The sequence below is a fragment of the Leptosomus discolor genome, chromosome 5, assembly GCF_034619465.1.
Source record: "Leptosomus discolor isolate bLepDis1 chromosome 5, bLepDis1.hap2, whole genome shotgun sequence".
NCBI lineage: Eukaryota > Metazoa > Chordata > Aves > Leptosomiformes > Leptosomidae > Leptosomus > Leptosomus discolor.
In genome coordinates, this window is record NC_141395.1 from 54,518,249 (window position 1) to 54,546,090 (window position 27,842).

Below are 27,842 nucleotides of genomic sequence, written 5' to 3' on the forward strand. Positions count from 1 at the left end.
CCTTTACTTTCTCACAGCAGGCCCCTGTACATTCTATCTTTTGAGTATTTCTAAGGTGAAATAAATTGTTTTTCACAACTGTAAACACCACCTTTCTGAAGGACTGATATTCTGCTATCCAAACTATTTGCCTGAATTTAGACAACAATCCAAGAGGTCATCCTCAGCAGTCTACATGAGCTGCCCTGTTGGACCAGTGGGTCTTCAACAGAAAAACCTGGAGATTCTCATTGTGATAGGAGAAAAACTCACCCGAGGGTGCAACAAACAGCAGTCGGTACATCTCCAGCAAGTATTTCAATCACTGAACAGTCTTTTTAAAGGCATTTGGTGGCCAAGATTCAATGTGCCCGGATGCAAGTTACAATACCAGAACAGTCTCACAGCTATTGCTGAACTTGGATGTATTGGTCTTAATACCCATGAAAATGTGTTGAAGTAGCTCGCTTAATTGCCTTTTCTCCCTTTCAGAGGAAAGCTCATTGGTTCCCTTGGCCTGAATCTTCGTAACAGAATAACAGACATTCTTTTGAGTAGCAAGGGGATTCATTTGGTTTCTCTGCCACTAGATCTACAGCTTTCAAGTTTGTTTTGTTTTGTTTTCCAGGGAAACTCCCCCCACTCCCCAACCAGGTTTTTGGGGGTTTTTTTAAGTCTTATTTTGCAGTAGGGTCCCTACACCTTGACTCCCAGCAACTACCAAATTCAGTCTTCTCCCCCTCTAACTTGAGTTTCACTACAAATGAAAACAAATACAGAATATGAGACATCATTATATCAGAATTTACAGTTCTGAGGAATGTACACTGTTATTTCTCATTTAATACTACAGGGAAGTACATAGACTCATAATCTGATGGTTCTCATCATGCAGCTTTTGGGCTTTCTGTATACACCTTTTGCTCTTAAACAGCCAAACACAGCTCTCTTCTATTTGTAAAAGAAAGAAAATACGCAGAGAAAGAAACTGCATTTGCCTCTTTCTCTCTTCCCAAGAAACCAAAATTAAAATGCTCGTTGCTGCTGCAAAATTTTTTGGTATCTTTCTCTTGAGTTTATAAGAGTGTTTCTAGTCTAACTGTAGGCTGTTCAAACAAATATTGAAGATTTGAAGACATAATAGGGCAAAAATCACTGGATTTTAGAATTTAAACATTTGTTTCAAATCTGCCATCACACGAAATTGGTGGCTGGCTAAAAATAATTTGATGTCACCAACTTCAAAAATAGGAAGAAGCTTGACCTTATCAATATTAAATACTTCTTGTTTATTCAGATACAAATTTTAAGTTTGGTCTAACTTATTCATGAAGTCTTCAAAAGCCTCCACCTCAAGACAAAACAGACAATATACAAAAATGTAATTAATTAATTCTTTCTGAAAAGAAAAAAAAAGCCTGATACTAACTTCCTTTTTTCCCCAAAAAATAGTACTAATAAACAAACATTGGAAATAAACAGCCTAAAATGAAATCCTAAGTTTCTATGACATTTTAGTGAGCATTAGTCTGAAGCAAATAAGGTCTTGAAAATGTGCAATCTGTAAGTACCAAGCAGTGAAAGAAACTTTTCTTTTTCTTTAATGAAAGCAAGACTTCAAAACAAGTCTTAGAACAATAGATAGCTCAAATGGTCATATGTGGGTATATATTACACACTGTAACCAGCAAACCTAAGGAGCAGAAAGCAGAGTTTGCTAGAAAATCCCTGTAAATTCAGGTCATAATTATCTTCTCCTTTTCACATTAGGATCGTATCTGCAACAGAAAAGAAAATTCGTCAGAATTAAGTAAAACTTAATGTCATTCAAAGTTAACAACATGATGTAATTAGCTTTATTATATATTCCTAGCAAGGGATTGGTCAGTGTTCAGTCCTCTCCCTGACTGCACTTCTGTAATTAACTACAGTTGCTACCATTTGACGGAAGGATGCATAAGCTAGAACCTACGTGTGAACTAGAGATAACCATTACTAAAATGTTCAGACTTCCTACTTCCTAGCTACTTAAAATCTTTAAATCTGATGTGTGAACAAGTTTCTCCAAGCCTTTGATGTCCCAACATTAAGTTCATGACAAAAAAAATAACAAACAAAACAAACACCCCTCCCCCCCAAAAAAAAAACCCCACACCAAAAAACAGAAGGGGAGGGAGGGGAAAGGGGTACTGTATGTTCACAGCAATGTACAATATTTGGCCACAGCTCATTCAGACAAAACCCTTCTGCTGCTTCCTACTCCCAGACGAAGCAGTGCCTTGCCTTACCTTCCCCTTTACACAGCTTCTGACTGAATTTCAGTAAATTTACATTTATTTTCTGGATATACTAAATAGTTACCTGATTTACTGCAATATGCTTATAGTTTGCCTCTGGTTGACACTGCTATCCCTTGGCCTTCTCTTTCTCTCCATTTGTGCTTCATCTCCCAAAATCCTGTGTCACTTCTTTGAAACTCTGATGTGTTTTGTATTCATGCATGAGTAATTTATGGCCACAACTGAATGATTAGGCAGTTTTACTTCCACCAGTTCTGCTCTCATTCATCAAGACTTTTTTTGCTTAGACGGGAAAATGCAACAATTTGTGAGCCAAATTACATCACCACAGAACTAGAAAGGTATTACAAGTCACTGCTGTTGCTATACAGCTCAGACTTCTGGTTGGACTTGATGATCTCAGACGTCTTTTCCAACCTGAATGATTCTATGATTCTATGTGTACCCTTTGAAAGAAATGCTCAATAAACTGTTAATTAACAGAGCAAGCTGTTAATGCAGTAACAGTTTCTGAGTGGCTCTTACAGATGTTGCTATGTGGTATCACGTTTCTTTGATAGCGATTTGGACAAAAAATGTCCTTCTCCACTATACACATTTTTCTACCTCAATGCACAATTTTCAGTGTTAGCCAAACACATGGCAGGTGAGAAGTCAAACAGTGCTTGCCTGTTTCTTCACATAAAAACTAAGAAAATAATGAAACCTTTTCTATATAAAATGAGATCCTCATATTAAATATCAAAACATCTCTTTGAATTTATTGCTGTAAGACTGTAAACACGTTAGTTCTAAGATTTGAGTACGTCCCGGACACCAAATCCTACCTTTCTTTTTTTTTTTTTTTTTTTTTGGGGGGGGGGGGGGGAGGGGTGGGGCAGGCTGGACGTGTGTAGAGATAAGCAGATAGGAGAAGGAGATAATACATGATGGAAACCTGCCCTCAGGACACCAACAGCTTCAACCTTGTCTGTGACTGCCTATGGTCAGAGTCATGAACATCTTTCTACATAATCCCCCCACCTCACCTCCAGCCATTTTCCATATTAAATGAAGCCTGGATGATGTATGTTTTCCAGACAGAAGGAAATCAAACAACATTATCAGAGAAAGGAAACTGCACAGTGCCTAGTGCCTGTGGCCTGAAATGGAAAAAAGCCCACAGAGATTCCACTACTGTAAGTGAATGTACAAAGACACAAAAGACCTTGCTGGGAACAGGGAGTGAAGGATACAAAGGGCTATTACTGAACATAATCCATTTATCTGTAGTCTTAGTAAATAGTATGATATGCCTTCCCTTCGTCCTCTATCTCCGTATGTACTCAGCAGCAGTCGAGGACACAGCTTCTCTTTCTAGCTCTTCTTTACCTTGGAGTACTGCATGACCCTAGTGGCATCTTCAAATGCAATTTTCATGAAAAATTGCAGCTGTTAACATCAGCATTATGCCAAGCAGTGTTACTCAGGATTAAGGACAACATTAAAAGTAGGTTACAAACTGCTGAACGTGAAATTGTGTGTTTTAACATTTTTGACTGTTAGTACAGTACTTACACTTCTGTAAGTACAACTATCCTAAGTAAACTGGAGTTGAGGTAAAAACTTTTCTAAGCATGAATGCATGCGAATTATCCACTGCTATGTTTTGAAAGGCTGAAATTAATCAAGATATTTTGAACCAGTTAATATTCCAACACAGTATCATGTTTTTATTAATGTCTTAACTGTCATTTATTTAAAGGCTGTATTGCAGATGTAAAAACTGCACAAAGTGGCAAACTTGGCTTAGAACTTTTTTTAATTAGAAAGTGGTTATAAATCATTAGATTAGGATTACAGTTGAAAGTAACTGTACAGAAAATCAACTGAATAGGATGATTCTCATTTTCAAAAGAGATTAGGGAAAGAGGTAGAAAACTGAACTGAGGGTTATTGGAAGAAAACTGCTGAAATAAATTTGGGTTTGAGAGGCAAATGTAATGAGTTATGGCAAAAAGCAATGGCAAACAGCCAAGGTGAACCTGCACCTGCTAAAGAAATCTCTCAAACTCCTGTGACATAAGCACTGATTAAGACAAAAATGACGACTTTATTACACTGCCAAGAACACAGAATGATCAGTGTAAAAATGATTCATCTCCTCAGTCTGAAAACTGGAAAGATGTTAAGGCATTGAAGGAGTTTCTAATAAGTTAAAAAAAAAAAAGGTAGGAGCTCTTTCATTGTGAATGGGTTTGAAAGCAGATTAAGGTCTCAAAGATAAGGGACACAGAGAAGCCACACTGAGGGATTTACTTAGGTTTGGGGTTTTCTTTAATTTTTGTTTTAAATTCCAGGAATCATTACTTCAAAGATCAAAAAAAAGAGAAAGCAGTCCTGCCAATCACTTTTTCACAGAACTAGTATTCTGTCGCTTTAGCTCCCTCAAGTGACTCAGCACAGGGACAGACAAGGCCCACAGCCAGAACAAAAGTGGCAGACCCCATCACTTTCTTCACAGTTCAGATGAGTGACTGCATTGTAAGATCAAAACACTTCATTAGGCTCTAGCAAACACTAATGGTTTTAGCAAACACAAAAACTGACCACAGAATCTCGTCCAGTCTTTGTGAACAATCAAGCTTGTGCATATGAGCCAGGAAATAGCAACATTTTTGTTTGAGAGAATCTTATTAGATTATTAGACTATTAAAAGATTGCAGCAAGACTGAATTAAATTGAAAGTTTAAGGCACAAAAAATTTGAGAGAAGTTGTTGAGTCATTTTGGGTGTATTCCATAGATGGAATTTTTAAAAGAATAGTCAAAGTCTTTTAAAAAAACTCAGAATTTGTCCCCAAAAAAATTTGATGTAAAAAATACACATTTTCTAAGTACAAACATGAAACTCTTACCTAAAGAGATCATCAGCAAGCAATTCTTCTCTTGCATGTCGATTCTGTTCCTGAGAAAATAAGTTTATCCAATATTTGATCTTAAGGATGAAGCTACTGAACAACATAAAAGAACAATATATTCCTGCACTAACACTGTTTTTCCTGAACACATAAGTTTTCTCTAAGTAATCCATTCAATGAATATTCTCATTAGATAATATATTTCACTACTGAAGTTTAACTACTGGTACCAACTAATGGAAAGAATTAGCTTGTGCAAGATACCAATTTTGGTCAGAAATATGTGTTTTGGTTTTTAATCATCATTATAGAAATAGGGAATTTTTTATCTGATTACTGGTGCATAAAGGGAATTTTAATCAGAATTATCTATACCCAGCAATTGAAAAAAAAAAAAGGAGGTAGTCAAAAAGCATTGACATAACAGATCTCCATCAGGCTGTGCAAACAGAATATGACTCATCAGCAAGTATTTTTAAAGAAACTATTGGAAAATGGAAGTGCTAGAGAACTGCTATGATAGAATATAATATTTTTTATAGCTTTTACATACAAAAGTGAAGATTTCTACACTAGAAAAAAACCATTAAATTTAGTCTTACTACATCTCTTCAGTATATGCCAACACAATTTTACTCAGGTATTTTCTGTTCCGTTCAAGAGTGGAATATCAATTGGAATATCAATTGTACTTTATAACAATTTGAACACAGCCAGCCACACAGTTCTTGTAACTCCCTGTCACATTTTTAGAAGTCAAAAGTTTCCATGCTTGTTTTGCTTATTAAAAAAAAAAAAAATCATTCTTTTTTAGGTGTTTAATTTTGCTTTAAATCAAGATTTCTGATTATATGAATGTAGCATGAAAAATTAATTCAAATAGTCAGCAAAAAAGAAGAGCCTTACCACTGACCTCTGACTTTCAGTAACTTTTCTAACATGTATGTTCCTATGAGCATGTGTGGACAACTAATTGGCTGCGCTTTTATTTAAAAAATAAAATTCTGAAGTATTTCAGTAATGACCACAGGTTGGTATGACCACTTACACAAGTCAAGCTTTTGTTTGATCATCTTTAAGAAGTAATTCCTTACCTCCATTTCTTGCCTTAACCAGTCTTCTAGCTCCGAATTCTTTTTAGCATGGTGAGCAATCAAATCTGATCCTCCAATAATGTGTGGAAGTTGTCCTGCCCCTGGATAAGCTACCTGTTGGACAATAAATTCTTACAATACAAGGCAATCACACTTCAAGTAAAAAACAAATTCAGAAAGTCTATGCAAATACCACAGGAGAAAGTCAGTCTTCCTCTGAATAAAATTTATCAGAGATGGTATTTAAAAGAGAATTAAATGAAAAAAGCATTTACAGAAAGCTATTAAGTCCCTTCTTTTACCCAAAGAAACAAAAGAAAAAAAGCTGACAAGTTACATATGCTAAATAAATCTGACAGTATACTAAATGGAGTTTGAAAACATTATAAACTGATTTTTACTGATAGATCCTACTTTATCATCAGAAAGCTTAAGCATCTATTACAAAACAATGGAAAAGAAAATACTACCATAAATTTAAAATTTTACCTAAAAAAGAGCATGCTCCCAGAAAGCTGGAAGTTGCATTATGTGACTCACATTCTCTACATGTATTTTACTGAAAAGCATGTCTAGTACTTATATACCATATATATTTTTTAATTTTATTTCTGATGTGAGCTGAAGTGGTATTTTTATATTGAATACTAATAATCTTTTTGAGATTATCTTCAGGACCCAAGCAAGCAATGATCTTAGTTTTGTAAGATACTAGTTCTGTTCAGAAATCTAAGATTTATTAGATAAAGTTCAAGATTCTGAATCAGCATATGCTTTATACATCGGTGTCTGGAGAAGTCAAATTGCTAGCTTTTGGAGGTACAACCAGAAGTTGTGGTAGGCATCACTTAATGACTTATTCCAAGTAACAGCTTGGAACAGAAAGTAAATTTTCTAAATAATCTAGCACAAAGTAAGCCTTTGTCAGCCTTGTACTTCAGTCAATCAGCAAACTATTTGTTAACAGTATAATATGGTATTTAAATGGTTTCTTTCTGTGGTTACTATCAATTAAAAAAAAATAATCTTTCACTACATATTTCTACAATCTTAAGGCAATACTTTTTAGTATTTCTAAATAGTGCCATCTTGTGACCCTTGCGAATACATACTAACCTTTTTGAACACTTTGAAATTTTTCTTTCCCCCGTAGCTGGTATTTCCAGTAAGCTGACTGTTCTGTCTTGGACGGCTGACAACCAACGATCTAAACTCAGTCAACAGAAGTCTGCTAGGAAGACTGGTGGAGTCATCTTGCAGTTTGTTGTGGTTCTTATGCAGGAAGAAAAAAGGAAGGAGCAGTTCAAGTGTATAAACAGACATATAGCGTACCAAACAGTATAAACTTTAGTGAAAGAAACCGTGATGAGCACAGATGAGGAAAAAGGCAGGATTACAAAAGAGTGAGGGGAAGCAACAGCAGTACAAGAAGTCAAGAAGACAGATGTACTTCTCAGCCTCCTTAGAGCTGGGTGCTCAGCAAATTTATTTCTCTCATATTTACATCTGTTGAAAAGACAGGATCATTAAGAACTGCAGTAATAATAACAATGAAGTCAGCGTACTTCATTTCACTAGGATTTTACTTCAAGATAAAACTTCAAGTAAAAAAAAAAAACAAACCCCAAACTTTTTTTTCCAGCCTAGCTAATATCCAAGAATCACTTCACTCCTCCTCGCCTCCGCCCTGAACTAATTTAATCAAGTATGCTTACTCTAGTGGAAACTCCAGCTAACTCCACGGAAGACGAAGCTGAACGTCTTCCGCTCAATTCTCGCCTACAGATTTACTATTTAGGCCAACTTTAGGGCTGTAAGCTGGAACTGATCAATGAAGCAACTTTTTCTTGTACATGAGAATGCTCGTATGCCAGCAAGTTTGCATGCATGCTTTGCTGCTTGGGGCTAGATCTATGTGGATTAAAAAGGAAGTCTGGGTGCAGGACCAGTTCACAAGTAACATTAAACCATCTTCAAGGACAGCTGCAGCCCAGATGCAGCACAGCTGTTTTACAGCAAAGTATAAATTAAGAGTCTCTTAACCTGAGCTTACCCTGCAATTTAGTATACCTGCACAGCATTCCCTCTTGGACTGTTTTCTGTTTGTACATGAAAAGGTTTTATCCTGCCCCTTGTTGACTTCTTTATCTTTTCAGAATCTTTCTATTTCAGTTTCATTTAGTCTAGTCTCCTTTTCCTTTGCCTCACTGCCATTCCTAGCAATTCTCCCCTTCTCCCTTTATCCATCTCACCTATATCGAAGTTAGCACACTATTTACAGTTCATTGGTATATGTTACATCTATTTTCTCAATGGTCCAGCTCTTCCATTCTAGTTGTGACCTCCTTAGAGCAGACAAGGAGATCATATTCTTGTCTGGTCTTTAAGCACTAATCTAATAAAAACATCAGTACAAGTATTAATGACATTGAAGGGTTCATGCAATTACATTAGGTTTCTGTAGTTTCAGTCATCTTAAGAATCCATCCCAATGCCATTACAAAAGCATGCAGATGAACTACAGTTCACTCTGTCTTTTCACAGTCAGCAAGCCAGACTGTACTATTCAAACTTACACATTATGTGTATTATTTTAAAGAGTACAATCTTCAGAACCTCCTTTACTCTGAAATAGGATCCACAAATACTATGTTCTTAATAGCCATCTTCTTGATGCTTCTCAAAGTTCGCTGTTCAAACTTACAATTAACTGGTTTCTTACCAAGACTGGCGACTCTTGCTTGATCTCACTTTCAATTTCTGAATTTAGAACTAATTCCAGTTCCTCTTCATCCTATTTGATTAAAAATTATTTAAAATGTAACACTGAAGTTAAATGCAAATGTAATTACATAAAATGGTTTTCTGCTCTTTACAGCGGAAAAAGCATTTTCAAATCAATATAAGTATTTAGCCAGGAAAGAAACTGCACTGCCTTTTAAAATTTTTATGCTTTTATGTACACCATAACAACTGTGGGGTTTTTTCTATTAAAAAAAAAAATCATTATTATTTTCTCACTTTTTCCTTATACCAGTAGCAAGTTTTGTCCACGTGTACAATTTTCAAAGTTCTGCCAGGTTCTGGAAAATACTGTAAAAGCTTTTGAATATAAAAAGTAGTATTTTCAATTTCATACATTAAGTGTACATCTGTGCAGAAAGGAAGTTTCATTACTAGGATAGGAAAGCATTCTGCAGGTTGCTTTCCTCCCATAGTTTAAAAACAGATTTGCCTTTCATAAATTATTTTCAGTGGTCGAAAAAAGTCAGATCAGCTTTATGCACCCTGTAGATTTTGAGTCCGTTACTCACATTCTCTGTCTTGCCAGATACACAAGGTGCATCTATACTTAAAGAAAACAGATAACAAATATCGTGAAATCTCCTTCCTGTTCCACTGGAACTATAATTTATGTGAATAAAATAGGTCATCATTAATAAAACTATTAGAAGACTTCTTGTCAGCAAAAATCTTTAAGTGCTCATCTGATAAAAACAACACTTCAGTTGTACATAATAATTTGTTTTCCTTCATGATCCTGACAAGAAGTTAGACTGGAAAAAATTCCCAGGCCACAACAAAATTCAAAAGACTATTCCAAGCAGCCATTTTAGCCTCTATGTATGGGCAGGCGCAATAGAAACTACCTCTGATAGCATAAAGAGCAAGAAACAAAGGTTCCCTACAATTATAAGACTTACTTGTCTTTTAAATTTACCTGTTAGTTACACAAAAAAAACCCAGCATTATAACAAAGTTCAAAACTGACACTTTGCCAGAAGCAAGCTCCAGTAAAGTATCAAGAGAAGAGTGTTAAGCCGGTTTGAGCTAAGGATGCACAGACAATTACCAATTCTCAACTGATTCAAGGTACCTTGCAAGTTCCAGTTACTCAATTACACATTCAAACTTTATTATTATAGCATTTAAACACTGACTGTACTGTATAAGAACTGACTGGACAGTAAGCTTTAATATATATGGTTTTTAAACAAACAAAAATTAAACCTGTTCCTTCTCTCTTATTCCCCTCTGCATTGTTAATAGTCTACTTTGCCAGAGCTCTCAACATTGTTTTCCTCTACAAACCTGTTTTTGTTTTGTTTTTTTTCCAATGAAGTGGCTACTGTTAACTCAAAAGCCATTGTTTTCCTCATTTGTCTTAGAAAATTGTCTTATTCTCAAAACCAGGGAAATAATCAAGAAAACTAATCACAAGCTGTGTTTTGGTTTTTGGGGGGGTTTGGGTGGTTTGGAGTTTTTTTGGGATTTGAGGTTTTAGTTTGGGGTGTTTTGTTTGTTTGTGGATTTTTTGTTTTGTTTGGTTTTGGTTTTAAGAGGACAATAGTGACTGAATTGCCTCATACAGGAATTTTAATAATGTTTCACATGACATCTAGAGATTCTGACTTGAAAGATGTCCGACACTACTGTGTTATTCAACAGAAGAAGTCAACTAAAGTTTTCTTCAGAAAATTCATTACATACAGATAATATAATTACTATTTTGGTATAAATGCCAACATCATAATTAACGAAATACAAGATGAGAAGTTTTTCTTGGACCAGGTATCCCTGGTATACTGCTGTTCTACTTTGAAAATACTTTTCAAGCAAAAAGAGAGGTAGACTTTCACAATACAAGCAGCTTTCAATTCACAAAGAAACAAATGTCCTGAAGAACAAAAAAACATTTAGATAGGCCTAACACTGCAAAGTCCATGTGCATTAGATAAATCATTCTGAACGAAAAATTGACATGACCGAGAGGTTTAAGCAAACAAACTTTACAAAGACACTTTCCCTATGCAGGCAGACTCATCCTTAAAGGAGCTACCTGCAGCCTTCTAACACAGTTGTAAATTTCAAGATTAGGCACATAAGAAGAATGTAATTTACCAATATTTTCTTCTCCTCTTTCTGCTTTACATCTACTTCTTGAATCCTCCTTCCTTTGGCTTCCAAACATCTTTTTTTGTGTGTATTTCTTTGAGCCTCCTGGTCATGATCTGCCATTCGATCTTCCAAGTTTAGGTCTCTGCTTCCAAACACAATTTCTAGTGTCTCTGTATCTTCAGATAAATAATCTAACTCCTTTCTCTTCTTTGGTGTGTGCTTTTCACCAGTAGTTTTAGTGTCTTTTTTATCACTTGCCAGTTTGCCACTTTCCCTCATAAGCTTTATACTTGTGTCTACTAATGCAAAATTCAGGTTTGGGTCCAGGACATTACTCTCCTTTTGATGCTGTTGTGCTTCACGGTTCCACGCTGATGAAGCTGTGGGTTCAGTGCACTTGGAAACAGACGCTGAGCTTTCCTCCAGTTTTGCTAGTTTGGGTACAGATGTTTCTCCTCCTTCAGCTCTTTCCCTTAGCCAGAAAGTAATTACAAAAGAAAGATATTACAAAAGCATTTTAGAATATGACTGCAACATAACAGCTTCCTGGGGTTTTAGTGACTGCATTGTGAAATCTGAACATAAGAACCCTTGAGGAAAAGCTTGCCATTCTAGGAAACTGATCTAAAAGTTACTTTTTGAATTAGATGTACATCCCTTAAGTTAAAATTATTTTCCAGAAAAACACAGTAACATAACAATAAGGAAAGAAATGTCAAGAACATTTCAACGTACCTTTTTCTAGCCACCTGGAAGTAATTTGTAATTGAGTTAGATTGGTGACGTGCAGCACACTCACTAGGTTTACCAGCTTCTGAAATTTTACATGGTGAGACAGGATGACTTTTTTGACTACACCCAGATGTTCTGTTCACTCTGGATATTGATGTTCCTGCATTTACACTGCCACTTGTGCTGGGGTTTTTCTTTACAGTGGTTATATCCTGGAAAGCCATTTTCCCTCGTCTGTCCATCTGGGGAGTATTCTCTATCTCCATACTACATTAGATAGAAAAAAAAAAACGTTAAGCGAACACACAAGAAGTTACCACAGAGATACACTGTGAAATATCACTTTTTAAAAAAAGCTCTACCTGTACTTTGAACATATTTCTAAACAACACAGATGTGCTACAACCAAATTGTAAAATCTGCTATGATAAATACAATTTTATAACTGTGAAATGGCTTGAAAATTTGTAATAGTTAATAGTCAAATCAGATATATAGTATCTACATTTGTATCTGAAAGAGTCATATAAGTCCTTTGTGGTGTTTTCTGTTATCTACCACTCAAAAGCAGAAATAATCTCACTGTGGACAAGTGACAGCAATTTAGTAAGTGCCATTTCTAACACTGTATATTTTTGTCCATGGCAATGATACAGTTCCTCTGCCACAAAAAGTGCTTTATTTGCAAGTATTAGGTTAGAAACTATTTCCATGAATACTTTACCATGTCTGCTCTTCTGTGTCAGCTACATATACAGTGCTGTTATCTGCAGCACTTGGCATTACGGTTTCATCCACAGCCAAACTCTGAGAAATGGCACATCCTCCGAAGGCTGATGCAGCAGGACTTTTAGTTACAACTGCAAGATCAACACAAGAAAAGATTTAAAAGGTTAATATCAAATCTGAGTTTCTTTGCATGTGTTATCACACATTGGTAACTGATCAGGTGAGATTTTTGTAAAATGGTCTTAAAGCAATTTTAATAAAAAAATTAAACAGATTTATTAATTAAAAAAACCCTGAAAGAAACAGTTCTAAAGGAGCATACCTTGGGATTCAGTTTTAGTTAAATATTCCATTGAATTAAGTCATGGAATTTTGCTTAAATATGATTTCCCATTATGCTTAATTTTTATATTAATATGAACGTAATGTAATTAATAAATCATGCAATATATATTTTATGCAAAACTGTCAGAGCACAAAATTCCTTACATTTACTGCTTTATGATGATCTCCAACATGATTATTATATTTGGGATTATTTCTATTAATACAGAGCCAGTATGTGCTATCACAAAAAAACCAACTTAGAATAAAGGGTTTTGGTCTTCTACAGCCAATTTCTCATGATCCCCATAGTCAGGGGATTGCCTAGAACAATGTTTGCTGCTCTCTAGTTCCTACATTATTTCTCTGTAAAATAGAAAGAAGAGCATATACAACTTCTTTTATATTGTCTGCCCTTTCGCTTGCCCTTGTCTTCATATACTATGTCTTCTCCAAGTCAAAGGATACTAACGTTTACTATTTTAACATATGTCTCATCGTGCTTCTTGATATTTTTTTTTAATTACTACTCATCTCTTGGCCCTTTACATTCTTCCTGCATCTCCTTCTGATTGAGGCTATGATAACAGTATTATCTTTTCACATCACCCATTCTTTATATATTCATTCATTAATTTTATCCTACCACTGTAACCTATAGAGGAATAACCTATAGAGGAATAACCTATAGAGGAATAACCTATAGACTCACTTAGGACTCCTCCTTGAGCAACTACATCTTATATATGTTGCTATTTGTTGTTCTGCAATAAGATCAGAGGTCTTGTTTACAATCTCTTTGATTTGCAACACACATCGAAGTTTTTTATAACTCCAAAACAATAGCATTTGTTCCCTATTAGCAAATAAACTGTAAACACAACTACCTTTGAAAGCCTGGTATACAGTCCATTTACACAATTAAATCAGACCACTTGATTTTTATCAAATTGTATCATTCAGACTGGAAACAAGAATCAGCATTTCTGATTTATTCAGATGTCTGCAGGGTCAGTGTCTCTAAATTTAATCTGAGAATTAGTTTATTTTGCACTGTTTTCTAAACTAACTGGATAGACAACAGATAATATATGAGTTATTCACACAAGAATACCAGTCAACCAAAATATTTTTCAGAGCTCTACCAGTATTGCATGTATCTTTCTCTCTTCAAAATACATTTTTGAATAAGTAATGTTCCTACCTGTAAAGACAAATTTATGGGGTTTTTGTTTGCTTTAAAAAAAAAAAAAAAACACAACAAAAAACCAAACAAAAAAACCAAAACACCGTAGGATTTGCTACCCTATACAACACTTTGTAGAACAGAATAGAACCTAAAATTATACACATCACTGACAACTTTATAGAAACAAAATACAGACTAACAATTTTGGAAGAGGCATGAAAAAAGACTTAGACAAACAAAAACTCTGTCCTTCAAAGAGATTTTTATTACCACTGTATTAGCAAATACAAGTTAAGTTTCAAGTTAAAGTCAAGACTTGGAATGTTCCCCCCAGAATATTACTTTACCAAATGTGGCAATTATATCTCATTAGTTTTACTTATTACGTCAATATTATGTTGGGTTTTGGACTGGGTAGGAGGTGGTTGAATTTTCCTAAAGCAAATTCCTTTTTGTGGGGAAAAAAGAAGTGCACAAGCCTTTACAAATTAATTCCATCCTCATTCTCTCAGTTTCTGTCGTTCATCTTCTACCTCCCTATTCCCACAGTCTTTTCAGAAAAGACAGAATAGTATGGAATTCAAACTACCGCATACATATTAATTCAGTGGCCACTAAAAATGTGAACTTCAGAAGATTGTTTCAAAATACCTTTCCTTTAAAGATCAATGTACTGTGAGTCTGCTTTTTATGCTAATTTTAGATCTGCTACATTTTATTTACATCTAAGAGACACATAATCTTCATTGCAGTTTATTGCAAGACCATTAAAAAAACCAGTTCTCTCTTCAGATGTCTATACAATTTTCATACAGTGTCATTCTATTTTAGTGATCTTGCAAAACAAAACAAAAGAACTTAAACATTAGCAGTTGATGCCCCTGTACAAAAAGAAATACTGCCTCTTTAATGCTGTTCACTTTTCACTACCCTTCTTCCAATTACCTTTGTTACCAGGCTGCTTTTGAGGGTTGCAGTATTTTTCTGTAGACATGAAGATAACTGCTAATCCAATTTCTGCCTCGGGAATAGCCCTGAGATCCTTGCTGTTAAAATACAAATAAAACAAAGACAAAAAAAAAAAAAGTTTCTCAATACAAATTCAAAGACGAATGGGCACAGATACGACACAACACAAAATGTTCCAGTCCTCCTTCCAAAAAACATCAGTCTACACTCTACACTACAATTTTTCACAATACAGTAAGTCAGCATAGCTATTCGCCATTATACTCCTGCCCTATACGCAAGAACTTCCATGTTTCCTGCTGCTGTAGCTACTGTCTAGTCCCACTAATCCAGCACATCCCTCCCTGTCTGATTCCTGGGCATTTAACCATCTGTGCTCTACCTCCAATTCAGAAACGTGTGTGAACAGAAAAGTGATTTGAAAGATTTGAGCACTTCTTACAAGTCAGTTAGTCACACATACCCCTCTTCTGTACTACAGCCATAAGAAGAGCTTGCATACAGTTTTTGTGTTTAGCAGGAAAATTCAGGCAACTAGGTTTATGTATCGAGGATTAGGATTTTGTTTTCTTTCTTTGTTTTAATAAAATGGCAGCATGAAAATCCTAATATCTATAAAATATGCAGTCTGCCCTCTCAAACAAAACCTATCACCAAAACAAAAACTGATTTTCATTAAACAGAAGCTACTCTTCAGAAACATTCTATGCAAATAATTAGACAGCAATGAACCACATGACCTCAAGGTGCCACCTCATCTGTTTTTCATGAAATAAATACATATATTTATCAAAAAATCATAGATGATCAATTTTCCATTCTTCGAATCATTAATTTTTAACTTCTTTTAAATAGTAGAAGAAAAAACACTCGATGTCTGTAATTTCAAAGCAGCTTCATTACAATGAATTTTTGCAGAATTGGATCCTCCAAAAAAACAAAAGAAAAAAACAAACAACAACAAAAAAAATCAAATCCTTGCATAACTGCCAAGTCCTTCCTTTCCTGCTTCAAGAAATATTAGTTACTATGCTAAATACTCAAAGCAAAGAAGAAAATGCCCTCTTTATAAGCATCCTATTGCTTAAATATGTATGGAAACACCATGACTAAACCTCTGCGGAAATTCTGAAGTTACCCTATGGCTGTACAAGAGAACAATGCTGCTGCACCTTTGCAAGACAGTCAGAATGGAATCAGTCCAGTTTCTCACGGAGTCAGATCCTGGGATCTGAGAGTCTGTCAACCCCACATCAACCACACAAACTTCAGGAGAAACTAGTAAAGATGTTTCCTTTCTTCCTTCCGTCATCAACTTTACTTTCCCTCCTCCAAGAATAACTGCTGGACCCAGTTTCTTGTGCTAAAAAAGAGAATTCAAATTAAAAAAAAAATAATCTTAAAATACAGTCAGTTCAGAAATATCAGCATAATGAACTATCAGCATAATGCTTATCGCTGATGCACTATTGCAGATGTCATGTGTTCTGTTTCTCCCCCTGCACTTCATCTTGCTTAGGCCATTGTACTGTGAAAAGATAAACACATAGAAATCCTTCTTTCCTCCTGAACCCAGGATGAGTGTGAACTCACAGAGAGCAGAATCTGTACTTAGCTACCCTTGCGACATTTTTGCAATGTAAAGCCTGATTACCTGCTTGGCAGTTAGAAATACAAAAGTTTTTCCGCTGAATATTTTTTTCCTTTCACGATGCTCAGATAGATCCAGTTTTTCAGTGCCAATGGAAGGCTCATCAACTGGAGGATAAAAGCTGCAAGAACAGAAAATTAAAGTTTAAAAATTCAGATTTACCTATCAGTACTGCTTCACAGCCCTTTCTGTTTTAGAGCAAAGCTCCGAGGTTACAATACTGCATTTGCTCTGATAAAGCTATTTATATAAATATTTTTTCAATTTTTTCTAATTTCTCAACATCTAAGCTAAGACCACGACTTTCTACTTCAGTAACTAAGAGGGAAACACTTTTAGGAATGTACTCAACCTATCCACTTTGAGCATCTGCTGTACATTTATCCACATTCTCCACTAACAATACTGACAAGTGAGACTGCAGTCTCATTCTGCACTTACTCTAGCTAATAGTAAAACGCCACACAAAATTAGTTATCTCGCTTCCTCTATCCTCCAGGTGGGGACAACCACCCCTCCTTCTCTTCTACTGCATCAAGAAATTGTGTACCATCACACTACCTGACAGCCTACTAGTATGACAGAAAACAAGTACACTTTTCTTGCTGGTGGGATAGAGAACTGAACTGATTCACCTTGCAGATTCCCTGCAGGTTGTTTTGTCCAATACAAGAAAAGTGATCAGGAGTTCAGCTGGGAACAGATTAGGTGGAAGTGAAATTCTACCCTGAAGCTCTCATTTTTGTCACGGCCTGTGATCTCTCCAGTTAATAATGGACTGCCCACGTCATAAAAAGCCTCCAGAGTTAAGATAAGCTCCTCACTGAAAATTTCTGGGTAGTATTTACAGGATCTTTGAGCCACATATCCACTACTACAGCAGTTCTGACAGAGCAAGGTGAAGGCACATGCTAGAAAGAAGGGAAACTATAAATCGATTTTAACCATGCTATATACTATATCTGTACCTAAACAGCCATTCATGTATGTACTCTGGCTGATCATAGAACTACTTATCTTTATTCTGACTGCTGATTATACATCCTTCTCATATTGCAGGAAAAAAAAGATGCTGAAATACTCCCCAAATCTGTTTAACAGCACAATACATTACATATATACATATGGATAAGTTTTTTATTTTTTTTCCTAGTTTATGCAAAGATCAGCAGATTCTAAGCAAGAAGTATACTCCATGAAATGCTGAAATATTTCAGTTTCTAAAAAATGCACCGTCTGTAAGTAGACATTCTTCAGACTCTGTGAATATTCACATACTCGTAACTGAATACAAGAATAAGCATGTAAATTTTCTACTGCATTCAAATATGTAATTCAATTATGATAGGCTAAAATGTACTATATAATTACAGTTAATTTTAAATAATCTTTGTTCTTTTGTGTTATTCACAACCAATTCCTGAAGCTTTATGTACACAATGGAAATTAACCAGCGTGAAATCATCAGGTTTTGAAAAACAAGTATTCAATAAGTTTCAGCAACTGTTGAGTCTGTTTACAAAAATATTGTTGCACTGAAATTGAAACAGATATGATGAAGTCTACTAATCACAAAAAACAGGGCAACTCAGATTTTAGTTATCAGACCAGAAGACTTCTGATACCAAGTCCCATAAAGACAGTTATTAACCTAAGGTAAGTACAGGGGACAAAGTCATCTTTAAAGACCAAAGGATGAGTAAAAAAAAAAAAAAAAGGGGGGGAGAAACAGCAGTTTCCATTACTTTGTAACTGGACTATAGTCTCTGTATAAATACATTTCAAACCTCTGGTTTTTAATTTCAGCAGGAAACTTCAACTGATCAGCTCCTCCTCAAAGAAACCTTTGATTTTCCTTTGAAACTCTTATCCAATGTTGATAGAAGCTCAAAAGGCAACATAGTCTTTTTCCGTCTTAGGATTCCAAAGTGCTCCTTGTGCTGTCTCCTCATAAGCTTTGAACAGTAACACCATTATCCAGAAAAGATCCTCTACCATCTCAGATTCTTGATGAGTTAAAGGCTCACTTACTTTCCTACTTTTTCAAAGCCCTGCACTGTTTACACTGGACTGATGTAATAAAACACGTTATTTCATACAAGGCTGCACTTACGCAGCCATTAGTGAAATCTTCAGTTATCGTTCTTCTTTGCACAGGTTACCAGAGAGTACAAGAGGATCAGGGTAAAACACTTCACCATAAAAAGCCTCAGGTATGAAGCACCACATTCATATGTGAACTGCAGGTTTGCAGTTATGTGAAGTCTTAGTATAAAGAAAAGGAAGTTTTCATTTTTTTTAAATTTAAGATTATATTTCCTTAAGATTTTTTGGGGGATGAGATCTACAGTAGTAATTGAGATTTAAGTAAGAGTATCACTCTGTATTACCACATCAATATACCTTTCTTATTTCATATCCAGACTAATATCGGTTAGTGTCTTGCAGATAGACCAGCTCAGGTCAGTTCTACCTACAATGCACAATGCAGAGATTCCCTGTGAAAGTTAGGAGTATTTTTGGAAATTGAATGCAAACAGCTGCTAAGTAAATTTTCAGTATCTTCCCACAAGCTACATCTTAAAAATTTCACCTATTTAAAATACCGTAATTATTTTAAATATAGAACTGTGTATTACACCAGCTGTTTCATTTATCTTGAGGCAGAACTCCCTCTTTGAAAGCTACATAATGGATATACTGCTAGTGTCACTAACATTTACTCAGCTCAATTCCTCTGAGGGTCTTAATAGTTAGCAAAAATAATTAAGAAAGTGAAACTTATTCATCTGGTTCTATTTTAGGGAGCACTTAACAGCTCAATTATACTGTAACTTCTACATTAAAGGAAGAGACAACATGCAGTCCAGTTTCAAGAGCCCAAGCCACTGATTACTTGTTACTGTAACAGACAGTAATGGCAGCCTTACCACTAGGCAATATTAGAGCAAGTGAACTTCAGATTGCACAACCAACTGGTAACTTTCAGTGGCTTGTATTACCCATTTTCTGGCAGGTTTTTTTTTTTTTAGTACCTCATGTCCAATATTTCAGAGAAGACTGTAAATAGTTTGTTTAGTTTTCTCACATCCTTATAAAACAATGTAGAAGTAGAAGGAAGTTACCATTCATGAAGATTGTCCCTTTCTTCTTAAACTCAAGACCAAATGAGCTCCAAATCCCTCACAGTAACTAATCTGATGTATTACATAAACCCCTGCAAATGTAAAACAGCATCTAGAAACTGAAGAGTATTTGCTACCGATTGCTCCAGATTGGCACCTGTTTTGTTCTAACCAGGTACTATCACTCTGTGAAACGTATTTTACCACATAGCAACTGCAGCTAATTGTGAATCCTCTGCAGCTTTGCTTCCATTACTGTGGGCGCACCACTGAGGTTTGCTTAGCTGCCCTCTTCCCCTCCTCCCCCATTCTTCAAACTATTCTACCAATGGCTATCCTCAGACCCGCTAAAGAAAATAAATTAAATCGCTATGTTCTAACACATATGTATGCACGTATATCCACACACATGTAAAACCAACAGTGACTTCTCTTCTTCACCACTTATTTCCCCCAACTCAAGTGTCTGAAGTCCAGCATCCCCCTGGTTAAAACAACATATACAGAAAAATCATGTTGTCTTGAATGCATTTAAAGTAATTTCACAATTTTTTCTCCCTGTTAACTGACATAAGAAGTTCAACATGTTATTTTTCAAATGTCAAGTACACTTACAATTTCCATTCATTATGTATTTCATTTCACAGTATCTTCCAAAGCATGCAAAGAACAGAATCAATAAAAAATAACCAACAACCACCCAAGCACCCATGCAGTTTACCTTTTGAAAACACGCGATGGGAATTTCTCACCTGTATAAATCATGTGTTCATACAAAAAACCACAACAAACAAACCACAACTGTCTCCCTTTTCAAGGTAAAAATAGCAGCAATAAGGCTTAGATGAAATTCTCGCACACAATAAGGGGCTTATTTTACACTTTTCTACATAGAGAAAACAACTGAAAAGGCTATTCTGCAGTACTTACTCATTCCAAAGTAAGAATTCCCTTTTCAAGTTAATATAATCATTAAAGTAATGAGTATTTTATTCCTATATACTGAAGACCAATGCACATTAATCTCACTTCATCTTTTAACAGACAATTAAAACCACTGCTATTTCAGGGAATTCAATGGTCAGGCTAACCCTGTTTCGACCAAAGTTTACAGTAAACTCAGTAACTGAGTACTGGGAAAATATGTCTACATAATGAAACAAGCTTAATATATTTTTTTATAAAAATATGGTTTTCTTTATTTTAATGCATCAACTCCCAAAAGAGTTTAAGTGTTGCTTCAAATCAACAAAACAAGTTCCTATTTAGAGCTACTAACATCTCTAAGCATACAGTAAATTCCAAGAGCTCATTTTACAACTCTAGGGATGAGAGCAAAAAAATTGCCCGAATAACAAAATGTGTGTCATATTAAGCATTCTTTCACAAATAAAGTTACTGTAAACCAGATATTCTGTCAAATACAATCAGCTAAATGTGTAGTTACCTGATAATCTAACTCCCATAAATTTAATTCTGTGACAATGAAAACATGATACTTACCTTTCACAATTTGGCAACTGTTGCCTGGACTGAACAGCTTTAATTAGTTCAACAAAAAACTCTGGTTTTATAATTGGTCGACCACAAATCAAAGCACATATAGTCTGAAAAGACAGAAAATACATATTTACTGTATGGAAAAAGTTCAGCTAGAATATGGTTCAACTGACATCAGCTTTTTAAAATCTTAGATGTAGGAAATGTCACACAAACAAATAGAACAATACTGAACTTTGCTACTGAAAAACAGGATAGATTTGCTTCTAATAGCATAGCTTTTAATTGCTGTCTTGACCAAAGATATGAAAATGTACAACATAACTAATGAAAATCAGTAACAGCCTTCAAAACTGGCTTTTTTCATTTTCTTGCCCTCCAAACTTCCATCAACATACACCTCTTTCTAAACTGGGAAAAGGAGGAGTTGACTTCATAGCTTTGTAAAGGAAAATCTTGAGCAGTTCTAGGAAAATCTTGAGCAGTTCTAGGATTTAATTCTCATTTGTGGGAAAACTGCAAAACAATGCCATCAATAAGCAAAAAGCTCAACATACCTTAACAGTAACCTTCACTGATACCATTACAAGATGAGTACACTCTTTTGTCCATTCATTCACTACAAGACCTCCAAGCTGCTGGATGGCTTGATTTAAAGCAGTTTTCTGAGCAACATCTAAACATGAGGAGCAGACAACCAAAGGTTCATACTCCACTCTGAAAAGAAGTAAAAGAGAATTGCTTTAGTTATTTCAGGCAATCACTACGATGAACAGAGCTGACTTAACTACCACGTTCGTACCTCAGGAAAATGGGGGGGGGGGCGGGCAGAAACCGGACGACCAGAAAAAAAGAACAAACCATCCGATAACTCTTACCTAGATCAAAGACCGTGCTTAATTTCCTGAAGAAAGTAAATATTGAATTTTACTCAGAAGAATTAACAACATTTTACTTGATGTCTGAAGTATTTCTAAGAACTTTTGGATCTTTCACAGCCATCACATAGAATTAGTGCTTCAAGAACACTACAAGGTCAGGTATATCAGAAGAAATTGCATGTGCGCTTCCAAAGGCAAAGGTATGCTCAACAGAACAGCTCACAAACAGATCAGTATTTAAAAAATTAAGCGTCACAGAAAGCAAGTTCAAGTAATTTTTTTTCCTAATACTGCCTTTACCCTTGACCCTAAGCCTATTTATATTTGTAGCTCTTCCATATGGAATTACAATGTATCAAATTCCATGATTTTGTTTACTCTACAAAGCAGAAAGAAATTTAAATAATCTTTCTGATAAAACAGTCATGATGCATCTGGTCTCACGGCATGATTTATGCACCAGATTTCAGGTATGTTTATCTAAAATATCAAAAATAATTTATTGTAGTAAGTGAAAGAGAATTCTGTTTTTTCTGTCAAATAATACCAACAGCAATGACCAATTTTAAGGAATAAAGCCGACTTCTGGTTTAATGTTGATTTTAACAGTCATTAGGATTTGTTCTATTTACCTGCCACTTTACTTCAAGGAGTGCTTCATATATTCAAACAGATAACACTGACTACCATGTTAAATTTGAAAAATTAGCAAGTTGGGTTCACTGAAGAGAATGCAGGCATACATCAAGCATTCAATGGCTAGTGCTGCACAAAGCATCCTCCAGCTATCTCCTGTTCTTTTCTTGTTACACTGTCAACATGTAACAAAGGCTCCAACAAGCTCTCTCCCTACCCTAAACTTTCCTCCCTTCTTTAGAGCCATTTGTGTTTTAGGATTTTGTTCTTTGCCTAAGACAGCCCAAAAACACTCACTGTACATGATACATCTTCTACAATGCCAATGCTTTACTATGGACAATTTTAATCTCTTGGTGTCAAAATAAATTATATTATAAAAATGGAAAACTATTGCAGAAGCAGGTATGAAACACAGGCAAAGTATTACTCCTCTCCTTTGCTCTCTAAAAACTCACTCTCATCATTGCTGTATCACTTGCCAAGTTGTACGACATGCAAATACACTCTTTTCAAAAACTGCAATTTTCTGCTTGTTATTTTATGATCAAAGCACTTACCTAAACTTGCTCTCAAAGACTCCAAAGTTGATTCTGTCACCAGACTGCAAAGACACTGAAGTGCCATTGAGTTTTGATCCATTAACAAAGGTACCATACTTAGATTTATCTGTTACTGTTAATACAGGGACCGAGAGAGACTGGCTCTGAAAACAAACATAAGCCATTACAGTTTATCAGAACGAGACAGTTTTATCAGAAACAGATTACTACCATTATGGATCAAAGTAGCAGATATATAAGAAAAAGCCCACAAAATACCACCCTAAATAAAGACTTTGGACAATGAGGCTAGCTATGTGTAATTATTCATCTTCTGGGTTTCACTGTGAAGGAATGAGAGAAAACATACGTATTTTTAGCTTCAGAACTTCTGTGCTTCTTGTACTCAGTCTTTTGGGAGTCTGTGCAAGGCAGTAATTCACTGGCCCAAAGCCTCTGCTAGTGTGATTTAGCAAGCCTCTGAGATTTATTACTGATGCTTTTACCTACCATTCAGCCCTGGCACAGGTGCCCAAGTCACCTTCCCTCACTTCCTTCCACAAGCACTGCTAATCTTCCACAAGCTGCAGGGCACGGTGACACCAGGATGTCTTGAGAAGACATTAGACACTGTCATATTTCCCAAATGGTTCACAAGCCAACGAGAACACTGTCAGCAGGTTCTTACGAAATTCTGCTACACAGTTATACACTATTTGCAGTATTAAAAGACAAACACATTTTACGTATTTAATTTCAAATTCTATATACGATTACATAAATTAAATTCCTGCTGACTGACTTAAAGACGTCTGTAAACATTGCAACACATCAGTGATAGTAAATTGGTGCTTGCTAAGTCTCCTTGGGAGATTTTTATTTTCAGTCCCCTGAGCGAATACAGAATTAATGATGTGGAATGAAACCTGCAGTAGTACAACTGAAGCACTTTCTAGAACGAAGACCTAAAACTTGTCTATGTAATGAAATTTAATTGCATGATTTTCCTGTTACGATTACTTTAATACAAATTCCTAGTGAATGTTCACTCTTGGAGAAAAGGGAGCTTGTACCACTAGAATTACACCACTAAATGTCTCAACACAGACAAGCAACCCTGAGGGGGAAAAAAAAAAAGTCAAGATCAAGAAAAGACAGGTGATCAACGGTTCTCCTCCAAGCATAAAACACCAGTGAGAGCAAAATCAGAGTATGCAGATCACAGCAGATAGCTTATTGACAAAACAGTAAAATACTGGCTACTTACAGGGGTTGTTTCAGGGTGACTTACTGTCAGAACTGCATGACTTCGACTGATGGACTGATCATCCTGAATTAAAATTGCACAGCTTTTGCGTCCAACAACATATTCTGTACCACTGAGAAGGCGATACGGCTCTCCTGAAAATAAACAAGACACAGGGAAATATCAATCTACAAAAAACTCCAAAATACCCAAAGCACTTAGAAAACATTCAGAAGTTTGTAGTATATCTGAAACTCAACTTTGTCATTCGTCATTTATTAGGCTGACTTAACTTATGTATTTAGTTTATAGAAATCTTTCTTCCCCTCTCCCTTTGTTTTGTCTATTATACAAGTATACATTTTATGATAAACAAAGCAGTTACAAAAGTTGCAGCACGCTTCTTTCAAGGACAATATATTTTTACTAATACTTTGATTCTTTTCTCTTGCATTACTTCTTGAAGATTGTTAAATATAGAATAAAAAAAAAGAAAAAATATTACGATGTAAGACAGCTTTTCTGAAACACAAATTTTAAGGGTACATTATTTTTTGAGGGTACATGATTTATTTACATCAGTTATTAAGAGGTTCATAGGAAAATGTCCTCCTAATGAATGTAAGAAGATCTGCAATGTAAATCAAACTGATACTTAGCAAATTCAGTCTCTGACCTATGCTTTAGCTCATTCTTATTATCTGTCATCTAGACAACATGGTGGCTTTTCAGTGAATAGCTTGACTAGATCCAAAAGGTGTGTGTCACCTACTGGTCACCAGAACCAGAAATGTTTCTTGATAAAAATGGATAACTACAGATTAAATTATAGTTATCAACCCTGGGCAAATAACTTTCCAAATGTGAACTGCACAGAAATGATCATCCTGACAATTCCAGTGTTTTGGCTCTTGCTCAAGTGTTTTCCAGGCAGTAAGAAATAACTCAGTTCATTTCAATAGGATTAGGTACTGTTGCCACTAGGAAATAAATCAAACATCCCAAAATCACTCCCAATGAATTAGAAAATAAAGACTAGATACAGTTGTGTTAGGACTGCTCATCATACTGAGGAAAAAAACTCATTTAAGTCAGAAGAACTTTGTATATTATACAATATCTATTATCAAACGTATCAATGTATCAAAGCTCCTACAGATAAGGAAACTGCTGAAGTGTACAGTGGCAATTCAGTTTCAAACCCTGCATCCAAGAAACAACACGATGTCCTAAGTTCAGCACTTGGTCCTTGAAACATCAACATCATATTCAGACACCTTTTCTGAAAGGAGAGACTCCTGAGGTTGATTTCTGCCTCCGAGACCAAGTCTTCAGGTATTTTAAAACAGCACTCCGCGACCCGCTTCACCGGCTGCAGCAGCATCCGAAGACATCCCACAGGCGTTCGGAAAGCCAACTGCCCCGATACATTTAGCAGCAGCTGCGGTCTGCAGTGCTCAAGGGAGAAACGGAGGCTCAGTCGCGGACGAGCGCCCAGAGAGACGAGGCCTTCCGTCAGCATCGGCCCAACGCCGCTCTGCCGGGGAGCGCGGCCGGGCGAGCCCGACGGGAGACGCCACAGGAGCCGAAACGCCGTCTCTGGCGCCGGCACACCTCGACACCCGAAGGTGAGGCCGGGCCGGCAGGTTCCGGCCTCGCCCGCCGCGGGACGCGAACCCAAGGAGGCCAGGCGCCGGGGACCGGCGCAGATGCAGGCCGGGTCGGGGAAGGGCCGGCGGCCCGTGGTGCCCGGGCCCAGCCGGCCCGAGCGGCGACGGCGGCGCTTGGCGCTCCCTCACCTTTTCCTGCGGCGGGAACCAGCTTCCACATCACGGAAGGCGGCGAGGGACACCTCAGCGCGGGAGGGTGGGGGGAGCGGTCAGCTCCGCCCAGCGCCCGCCGGCGAGCCGGGGCAAGGCCGGGAAGAGAAGAGAAGAGGAAACCCCTCGTTCATTGCCGCCGCTGCGCCCGCCGCTGGGAGGGGAGGGGAGGGGAGGGGAGGGGAGGGGAGGGGAGGGGAGGGGAGGGGAGGGGAGGGGAGGGGAGGGGAGGGGAGGGGAGAGCGGCGGCTGCGGGGGCGGGGAGCGAGCGCGGGCGGGGTGGGGCGCGCCCGCCGCCTGCCCGGCCTCGGGTGGTCCCTGGTCTCTCACCAGCCCCTGCTGGTGACCGCGCGGTTTCCCTGTTCGCGGCCCAAGGCCCCATTTCAGCCCCGGCCCACCCCGTGAGGGCCGAGGCCGGGACTGCCAGCCCAGGCTGAATGTAGGCGGGTCTTCTGGGCCCAGAGGCAGGTGGGGGCCCCAGGCGAGGCTGGGCAGGGCCGGCAAGGCCTCAGGAGCACTCCCCACCCGGGCACTTGTGTCCCTCTGTCCTACCCTTCATAGTGCGCTAATATCCCTAACAAAATACACTGCAAGCGGACCAGGAAATACTACAGAGATTCATCCCATAACTGAAAGCAACTTTTGGATAAAAAGAGCAAATAACTTAATAGAAAGTTAAGTAAAAGAAAAAAAGGCCTGGGAGTTTGAGGCCATTTGGCAGATACCGAAGATCTTGCTACTCTGTTACACTGAATTTTCTGGAAAGGAACCCCATAGGACAGGTATGGAGGAGCCCGAAGTGCGTGACTCCAGTCACATGCTGTTGAGGTATGGCTCAAAATACCCATTTCTCCTCATGCTATGCAGCTCACAAGGAGCAGGTCAGATTCCTGATGTCCATAATCATATTGGCCAGCAGTCGGAGAGCTAATTTCTTCCTATTGGGCAATCAGCTTGCTTCTTCGGTAAGGAGCATGGGTAATTGTCCTTTGCAAAACAGCAAAAGCTTTTGGAGGTACTGTTGACAGAGGGTCGCAATCACAACAAACATCTAAGCAGTTGCAGATAAGCCGGCACTTCTTTATTGCAGCACTGGGAAGTGCGGGGGACAGCTCCACCTAACATGCTTCAAACTTATATCAAAATTTCAACATTTTTATATCCTTTTTCTGCAGAGTCATGATCTTTAACATATTTTAACATAAGCATGCATGTTATGCCCGCTATTAATTTTGACATTTACAATGATTGGCCCACCCTATTATATAACTTTATTCCTATATTAATATAATAATTGGTTATTTTATTGATAAAAATCTCTGATATA

General features: G+C 37.0%; 1 protein-coding gene across 2 annotated transcripts; it reads right to left on the reverse strand.

Moving 5' to 3' along the window:
• Nucleotides 1-1,661: 1,661 nt before the first annotated feature.
• On the reverse strand, nt 1,662-26,525 carry NBN (nibrin). 2 transcript variants are annotated; one of them, XM_086465625.1, is made up of 16 exons: nt 26,495-26,525; nt 24,717-24,850; nt 23,468-23,613; nt 21,948-22,107; nt 21,394-21,497; nt 16,769-16,886; nt 16,287-16,477; nt 15,091-15,191; nt 12,628-12,763; nt 11,907-12,170; nt 11,175-11,643; nt 8,995-9,066; nt 7,389-7,544; nt 6,273-6,386; nt 5,176-5,225; nt 1,662-1,757 (listed from the first exon to the last, which is right to left on the reverse strand). In XM_086465625.1, the coding sequence occupies exons 1-16, from the start codon at nt 26,523-26,525 to the stop codon at nt 1,727-1,729; spliced, it is 2,277 nt and encodes a 758-aa protein (XP_086321751.1). In that variant the 3' UTR covers nt 1,662-1,726. The 2 variants fall into 2 exon arrangements, with proteins under 2 accessions (XP_086321751.1, XP_086321752.1); XM_086465626.1 differs by having other exon boundaries at nt 6,273-6,382; nt 7,385-7,544.
• Between the last annotated feature and the right edge of the window lie 1,317 nt (nt 26,526-27,842).